Here is a 9,364-nt window from a genome sequence, read left to right as displayed (position 1 = left end):
AGAATTCCCCCCCCCCCCCCCCTCTAAATCCCGAACAATTTAGTTAGGAGAGTTTCAACTTTCAAATACTCTATTAGTTTAACTTACCTTTATCTTAGATCTCAATTTAATCATGCCAAACAACTTAAGTTTGGCAAAAGTTTATTTTTAAAAAAAATTCTAGTTACTCCTCCTACTAGTTAATTTGCTACTATGGGCTGCTAAACGAACCACAGAGGGGATAGATAAGAGGTCTTTTCTATGGTAGCAAACGTGTGATTATCAGGACCTTGGAAAAAATATCCTTGAGAAATAAATAATAAATTAATTTTATTTTTTAAAAAAAGAAGAAGTTAATGACTTGTCACGGAGAATCCGGTCTTTCAGTTGGTGGATGGACATAGAGAAAATGACGTCTTTCCTTCTCGACTTCGCCTACTTATTCCGCAAGACAAATAAATTAAAACTAAGAGATTATTTCATATAACTTTTGTGATGATTTTAGAAGTTAAATTGAATTGCATTATTATAAATTATTTATTACAATTATGTTGTGAGAGTAAAGTTAATGTTTTTTAAGATAAGAATGTACGATAATTTTCTTGAAATAGAAAGAACTATAGGATAAAATGTACATCTAAGTAAATATTTCATCCTATTTCTATTTATGCGAACAAGAAATCAGGTAATAAAGATAACTTTTTTGGTACAAATTATACTTTGAATTTGAAACAAGCATGAAGAGATTAATAACAATAAAAAATTAATTATTTTTTGAGTTGTTCAACATTGTGTTGCTACATGAATCAATCTAAGTGTTACTCCTTAGATATTGAAAGTCCAGAAACTTAAAACATCACTAATTTGTATTTGAACTTGTTTAATATGGAAATTTAGTGTGAGTAAACAAAAATCATCTTACTAGATTAAATATTTTTAGGTGATCGATAATAAAATAAATATCATAAACTTTTTAAAAAATATAATGTAAATTGGGTATGAAAAAGAGATCACCATGTATATTAAGCACCAAAAAGAGATCATTTTTTAATCTTGACATTGTGAAAGGAGAAACACGAGCTCGTTGTTGTTTGATTCCTTCCAAGTTCCAACTAACATATTCGTTTTTATAATTCACCAACTCCATTTAAATCATTAAGTGTCGATTAACCAATAATAAATGAAATACAAGAGAATGCTTGATTCTAGTAAAAAAAATGCAGCTAATACGTTAACATTAGGATAATTGACATGTGATTATTTATCATTTTGTAAAACACTTCTATCACCAAAATAGGCAGAAAGTGAAAGGTTTGAGCAAATGATTAGCAATTGTAATTACTAGTCTTTTTTTTTAAGGATGGGTAAAGAAAAAAATTATATTTGTAAATGAGTTTTTCAAAATAATATGAGTAAGATCTGCATATGTTTTTATTGTTATACTAATGTAATTTAACTCATTTATAATTAATTAAATATTGTTATAATTAGGACCTATTACCTAACTAATGCGTTCGATTTGTAATTAGAAGATGATAGCAAAGAAAGCAGCCGTTGGATCCTCTATTCCCCTCACCAACCTTAATTTAAAAATAATATTACAAAAAACTCACCAACCCTTAATTAGGTTTAACCAGTTCGTGTGTTCGACGCTCCGAAACACGGGTGTGAATAGACTAAACATAAATAGATATTGGTAACACCGGCACTTTCTTTATTCAGGCGCACAATAGAAGCACTAGCAGAAGAAGCAGGTGCCGAAACAGGGGATATCATCATTCATCAGTTGCTGTTGAATTCCAAAAATGGCGGTAGCATCAACATCTCTAGCTTCTCAAATGTCTGGCCCTAAATCCGCCACTTCCATTTCATGCCCGCAATTTTCTGGCCTCCGGAAATCTTTCTCCAAGCTTGATAACTCTGTTTCCTTCTCCACTTCTCAAGCTTTCTTCCAAACCGTCGATTCTCACCTCCGACTTTCTGCTGACCGGAAAGGTTGTAGGGCCGTTGTTGCCATGGCCGGCTCCGGCAAGGTGACCTTTTTACCCTTCTTTTTGCATACCTACTACTTCCTCTTCCTCTTCCTCCGTAGAGTAAAATGGTCATCTTTTATCTAATCTTACATGTTGTAGTAAATCATCATCTGTTAATTAGAATTTACTTGAGAAATAGTAATCTAATAGAAAAATTGTTTGATATTTCTCGTTGTAGTATTGTGCTTTTTAGGATCGAGGATGTACATTGTTAGATCTGTTGTTGGTTTGTTAACTTTTTTGTATTTTACTCTCTCTTCTCTCTCAAGTTGGAGGAAGGAAAAAAATGGCCTTCTGGTTTTTATTCTTTACTTCTAATGCTAGTTGAAGAGTTTGAACGGTTTAGAGTATTGTTTTTTATACTCTTATGTAATTATGTTAACTTCTAGGAGTATTATAGTATGCCTTGTGAATGAGTCAACTGGCAGTCTATGTGAACTATTTGGATACTTGGAGCAAGAATTAATCAGCTGAACTTAGTTGGAACTAGCACTGTTTACCTGTTTAAGCATAACACCTTTTAACAAAAAAGAAATCTTTGTACTTATCAAAAGCAGAAAACACCCCGTTGTTTTCCCATTGCCCCATCTTTTTTCTTGAATGTAAGCTGCAGAACTGAAAATATAGCTTTAGTACCCTGGGATGGATCACCAGCATGACATTGGCCTGCACTCCTTAGACTGATTGGATTGAGGCTAGTATCATCTTCAGTAATTGATGAGCATCCGATACAATGTCTGCACTAAGTTTGCCATCAGACACTAGAATTTTCCCACAATATGCATGATCATATGCTTTCACCTTCTTTCTCAATGAGAATTCTGAAATAGTCGCTTAAGCTGATTCATCCTTTTCCGTGACTGGAAAGTCCTTTTTTGGGTCACGAGACACATGAAACTTTGATATTACATCCTCTAACCGATAATAACGGAGTATTATAAATGTTAATGATTATTAGAGATATTGCTACTATAGCGTTCTTAAATCTTTGACAAATGGATTATTTATGAGATTTAGAGTTTTAGTGTGAAAAAGTTAACTGCTTGGCCTTATTCATATTTCCGTCGATAGCATTTATAATAAATTTGTGATTTCAGTCTTGACCATTCATTTTAACCGTTGGTCCCAAAAAGGCTAGCCTTTACATTTTCTTCAAGTTGGTGATAATTGCTCAGTTGCTAAACCCAAGGAAGATTGAATCCTACAAGACTAATAAACGCATCTAAGTATGGAATAACAAAGATAACTTGTTACTTGTTGATCTGAAATGCTTAAAGTATTATTGCATAAAAGGAAATCCATCTCATTAACCAGGCAGAAAAAAATGTTGATAAACAACAAGAATTTGAAGACAATCGCTGATTTCTTGTGGCCTAATTTGATTTCGAGAATTGGTATCTTAAAAGCGGAAGTATTGAAACTGCTAAATTAGAAAAAGGGAGAGATGAAATTAGGTGCAATGGATCAGTCTAATGGTCTGTTCTATTCAAGGCTTCTATTAGTCCTTTTTTACATGTTTAAATTATTCTCCTTTTCCAATTGGGTATCTGATCTCGTCTTCCTACTTGCTTGCAGTTCTTTGTTGGCGGAAATTGGAAATGTGTAAGTATCACTTCTTTGTTTCCCTGTAAATTTATTTAGGTGATATATATTGTGATATTTATCTATGTCTGGTCGGATTTACTTTAATATATCGTCCATGTTCTCTACTTTCATCAACGTTTCTATCAGAACGGAACAAAGGACTCCATAAGCAAGCTTGTCTCTGATTTAAACAATGCTCAGCTCGAGTCTGATGTTGGTGAGTTCTTCTACATTGCTATCATATCACCTATAAAATGTATCTATATACAACAACATTTCTAGGAAGGTTGGCAACTGGCTCTGTGGCCAATCTAGAATTTAATTAGTGAATGGCTTAAATGATCTTTGTGATCATATAATAGTTTCCAGGGCATTTGACCTTGGTTACTCATGAATACTTCTCAATCTTCATTCGGCAATAGTTGTCATGTTCTTTTTGGAACAGCTCAAATGATCTCCGTGATCATACAATTGTTGCCAACACTTGACCTTGGTCTTCTCAGTCTTAGATTCTTAGTTTGACAATAGTTTTTGCCATTCTCATTCTGTTATCCTTTACAAGATGATATTTGTTTTGTTCTCCAGACTACTCAGATGGCATTGCTCTTTTATATGTTTGCATTTATATATATGTGTGCGCGCGTGCGCATGTTGCAATTTTTGTGGCAACATTTTCTTTTTAGTTCATTTAAAAAAGAATAAGAACATCTTATATCTCTTACCTCAGATGTTAATGCAAGAATCTGCTTTTGGAAAATTTCCAGATGTGGTTGTAGCACCTCCCTTTCTGTACATTGATCAAGTAAAGAATTCACTCACCGACAGGATTGAAGTTTCTGCCCAGAATTGTTGGACTGGAAAAGGTGGAGCTTTCACTGGTGAAATCAGGTACAATTCCATTTCCCCAAGCTTAAGACTAAATTTATTCTTATCTAATGGCTGGATTGATTAACACTCTTGGTATGAGATTTTATAATGATGATTTGAGAAACTTATAATAATGATATTAAATTTGGAAGGCTTGGTTTCAATAGACTCTTAAATCAGTAAAGTTGCAGTTTTCCCAACTTCTGAAAGCTCAGATCAGAAGATCTTGGATAAATAATTTACATTGCACAGTGTCTCTTGTTAAAAGGGCTCATTGCTATGCATTGATAAGATACAGGCAGTTGGTTAAGTGATTCTACCACAGTAACAGAAGTGTGTCCACGATCTTACTTGCTTAACCTGACTCCAGGTTAAGTTTTAATTGGTTTGCTTCTTTCCTTGTTGCATCAACCCTCTGTTCTTGTCTGTTTATATCTGAGAGTGTTACCAGGACTTTGGTTAACATAGTCACTGCATGGCTGTATTGGTTAATAATATGCACAGAATATTAGGTAGGGGTCTTTATATGTGATTTCTGTCACATACTTGATTGTTATCTTTACGACAGGTTGTGGAATTTTTTACCTGCATAGCATCCTTAGTTGATATAACTTTTTATTTTTTAGATTCCTTGTTGTATATTGTAAAATCGATATATTATGACTTTTTATTTTGCCGCAATAAAATTCCTGTCATTGCTGAAGTGAAGGGTCACTGATGGCATCCAAGGGTGTGACCTAGTTGTCAATGAAGTGGGAAGAGAACCGTGAGGTGTCATGTTCAAATTCCGACAGAGGCAAAAAACACTAGACAATTTCTTTTCATCTGCCTAAGATTTGATGTGTAGAGTCACACCCGGTATGTGTGTTGGTGAGATGAAGCAGGTACCTGGTGAAATAGTTGAGGTGTGCAAGTTGGCCTAGACACCACCTTCATTAAGAAACAATGAAGGGTTATAAAAACCATTATTTCTTTGTTGTTTACTGTGTTTGCCTGCAAAACTATTGTAATGGATCTACTTTGAGTTCGCAACTGTTATCCTTGTTGTGTTGTTCTCCACTCCATGATGTTTGTCCTTTCATATGCAGTGTAGAACAAGTGAAAGATCTTGGCTGCAAGTGGGTAATTCTTGGTCATTCAGAGAGGAGACATGTAATTGGAGAAAATGATGAAGTAAGAGTTATCTGGAATTTTTGATTTGTTAATATATATAACACTAAGAATTTTGATCACAAGTCAAAAAAAGAAAAATATGCAACATCTGCTGATTGTGAGTTAGAGCTGCGTTCTAAGGACTTAACCAAACCATTCTTATGCAGTTTATCGGCAAGAAGGCTGCTTATGCATTGAGCCAAGGCGTTGGCGTTATAGCCTGTATTGGAGAGCTGTTACAAGAAAGAGAAGCAGGAAAAACTTTTGATGTCTGTTTCCAGCAATTGAAGGCTTTTGCAGGCAGGTTTTTCTGATTAATATTGTCTCCTTTCTCTCTGAAACATTTTTCTATAGACAAACAAGATTAAGTATGATTGATGCTTAATAAAGACAAAATGTGGAAAATCTTAGTAGCCAGTTGGTTGGTTACTATTTCACCTTGTTGGTAGAGGGTTCGATTCCCACTTGTAATCCCCTCCTGTTTCCCCTTCCACTTCCTAGATATAATAAAAAAAAGTACTTGCTGAGGGCAGATATGGGGTATTCACTTAGGGTAACTTGCTTGAATGAGTTTATCTGATATGATAAACACAATGCACTCAAAAGCTTTATTCCTTCAGATCTTTTTAATTATTGTTTTTTACTGCGCAGATGCTATACCAAGTTGGGATAATGTTGTCATTGCGTATGAGCCTGTCTGGGCTATTGGAACCGGTAAAGTTGCCTCGCCTGAGCAGGCTCAGGAGGTACATGTAGCTGTCCGTGATTGGCTTACTAAGAATGTTTCAGCTGAAGTTGCTTCTAAAACACGCATTATATATGGAGGTATTTTAGTTCATATATAGTACTCATCTTCCATCTTTTATTCACAAGATAGCATGAGTTGTTTGGGTTGAATTGCATTTATATGTCATTTAGACATTGTAAAGGTTCCCTTGTTCGCTTGAGCAACATGGAACCTCTTTGTTAGAAGTTCAAAAGGAAAACCATGCACCTTGGTAAAATCAATGGCAAATGTTATGCTACAGCCAATGGATTTCCCTTGTTCTTTATATTTTAGTTTTGTCTTTTTGAGTTTTCAGATCAGCAAATGCCTTGTTAAATATGAAGAACCTGTCTTTTATATTGGAAGTGCTTTGGTTGTACTTGTTACTCTTTTCGTCATGTGAATGTGGAAATACCATGTTTCAGTGTCATTGACTGTGATTACTGTGTTGCCTAAAAATCTGAAATGTTGTTGGCAGGCTCCGTGAATGGAAGCAACTCGTCTGACCTTGCAAAGAAAGAAGACATTGACGGTTTTCTAGTTGGAGGTGCTTCCTTAAAGGTAATCTAATTATTGTTAATGTGCCTGTCTTACTAGTCTAAGCTACAGTTCTTCAAATCCTTGGCCTCTACAACATCATCAGTTTTTGTCCACTATGTTGAGGAGTTTTTCTTGGACGAAGACGTTCTGGTAGATCGATGCATTATACCAGTACATGTGTGAATTAGTTATTTTGATCTTAAGGGAGATAGGGGAGAATAAGCAATAGTTAGAAGTTTGATGCTTTTTATGGTCATGGTTAACAAGAGTGACAAGATCTCGAAGCTAGATAGACAGTCTTGTTTATATGGTAATGTTTAGCGCAAAAATAGCTGTATGGAGATGCTGAGCTGGTTCTGAACAGGAGTAGTATATGAGTCATGTTTGAAGATCCTTCCCTTGTAGTTGTGCTTGGTTCCCGATATGGGGAAATAAAAATTTGATAGTTGATGGAACCTGTGAGGTAGCTTAGGAAGGGAGTTCTTAGGTGGAGGTAAAGGAAGAGAATGGATAAGTACAGAACATCACCGATTTTGTTAAGTGTTGCTGATCTGATGTCATTTATGACTGATCCTTTTGGAGCAAGAAAGATGGCGTGCAAGGTGTTAGTTGGATAAATGTTCTACAGAAATGACATGGAAAAGACCGGGGTCTTGCTATGCTTGTGTTAATGGCATGAAGTGACAAAAGTAGCCTTGCCTAAGTTTGATTGTATCTAAAGATTTCTGAATGGAGATGATCAATATATGTTGTTTTTATTTGTGAGTACAACTTCAGCTGGTTGATACAGAGAATGATGCTTGATATTCTACATTGCAGGGTCCCGAGTTTGCAACCATTGTTAATTCTGTAACTGCCAAGAAGGTAGCTGCTTGATCATTTGTCATAGGTTTTCATCATGGAGAATAAACAGCATAGAGAAACACTAGACAATAAACTACTGGTTCAGTTTTGTGAATTGGAATTCTGATGAGATTCCGACTCTTCCAGCCTTTGTACCATGTTTTTCCATCCATCTCCCTTCTAATACAAGCAACATAAAGAGGTTTATTATTTTAGGCTGCTTGTATTGCGGGGTTTGTACTGCTTGCTACTATAAATTATATTACCCATATAGTTAAGATATGTTCGATTCAAGTTTACAAGGTTTACAGACTTCTTACCCAATCTTGGGATCTCAACTAACTTCTGGAAATAATTAGCACATATACTGCTGTTTTTTAAAAATATCCTTCTCCACTTAAATACCAATTTTTTTTGCAAATCAACTATAGTACAAATTCACTACTGAAAGAGGACCAGGGTGTGGGGATGTAAAATATTTATTCTTGTCCCTTCAATTGATAACCAGGGATTGTGCAGGCAAGCAAAGTCAAGGATTTCAGACTGATATACTAGTATATAATAATAGTCTTCTGCCACACGCTATATAATATTTGTTGATCTACTTCCATTGAAGGAGTCGAAACCAAAAGCAGACTGAAGTGGCTTAAAGTAGCATGGAGTGCAGTACCTGTGCCATTACTTTTGGCCAACTCCCACTACTCCTGCTTAATTTCAGGGGACCACCACCACACTGCAAATAATTACTATGTATTACGTAGTAATTGATAATCTGATAAAAATGATAATTAATTTTTTTAAGTGGATTAATATTTATTTTTATTCATAGCAGATACAAGAGTTCTGTTATCATTTGTCTTTTTGCAACTTTTGGGTAGCATTAATTAAGATTCGTAATTGCGAGTTTCCAGGTTTTATGTCTAATACTCTCATGTCCCTAATTATTTGTTTATTTTTGAATTGACACACCAATTAAAAAAAAACAATTAATGACATAGTGAGTTTATTATTTTACCCTTATTAATTATGAAGTGGATGAAAAGTTTTACATTTTTCAAAGTAATTAATCATTTAATTGAGGATATAATAGATAAAAAAAACACTGTCCTTTCTTAATTTGTTAAAATGGATAAGTAATTAGGGATAGAGAGTGGGAGTAAATGTTACTACTACACCAAATAGTCTTTGCACTATAATTTGTCTGTTTTTGCCTTTTGATAAACAATGTGGCTGGTGGAACGATACTGATTAATCAAATCGACATTCAATTATAGGATAGATATCAAACCTCAAATGTCATTTTCAGGCCAAATAGGGTCTTTGGCACCAATAATTGCCCTTGGAAATTCATATCCTTCATGATTTCGATCGATAATTCTAAACCCCAACTGGTTAAATAGGAATTTTGGGAAACATGATTAAAGCTTAAAACCTAAGAAATGACAACACTACGGGTGTGTTTGGTATGAAGGAAAACATTTTCCGGAAAATGTTTTCCAATTTTCTCATGTTTGGTTGGGCTAAATGTTTTGGAAAATGTTTTCCAAATCAACTCATTTTCCTCAAATTTAAGGAAAATGACTTCCCTTCAAAACTTATG

General features: G+C 34.7%; 1 protein-coding gene across 1 annotated transcript; it reads left to right on the top strand.

The window, feature by feature from the left end:
• The first annotated feature begins 1,607 nt into the window (after positions 1 to 1,607).
• LOC102583463 (triosephosphate isomerase, chloroplastic) lies at positions 1,608 to 8,072 on the top strand. Its single transcript, XM_006359586.2, has 9 exons — positions 1,608 to 2,012; positions 3,588 to 3,614; positions 3,744 to 3,813; positions 4,361 to 4,484; positions 5,552 to 5,636; positions 5,783 to 5,915; positions 6,267 to 6,440; positions 6,860 to 6,942; positions 7,741 to 8,072. The coding sequence occupies exons 1-9, from the start codon at positions 1,785 to 1,787 to the stop codon at positions 7,795 to 7,797; spliced, it is 981 nt and encodes a 326-aa protein (XP_006359648.1). The 5' UTR covers positions 1,608 to 1,784; the 3' UTR covers positions 7,798 to 8,072.
• Positions 8,073 to 9,364: the final 1,292 nt, after the last annotated feature.

The sequence above is a fragment of the Solanum tuberosum genome, unplaced genomic scaffold (genome assembly GCF_000226075.1).
Source record: "Solanum tuberosum cultivar DM 1-3 516 R44 unplaced genomic scaffold, SolTub_3.0 scf00290, whole genome shotgun sequence".
Taxonomy (NCBI): domain Eukaryota; kingdom Viridiplantae; phylum Streptophyta; class Magnoliopsida; order Solanales; family Solanaceae; genus Solanum; species Solanum tuberosum.
The sequence above is the reverse complement of the archived record's forward strand: the minus strand, read 5'-3'. Positions and strand labels throughout refer to the sequence as shown.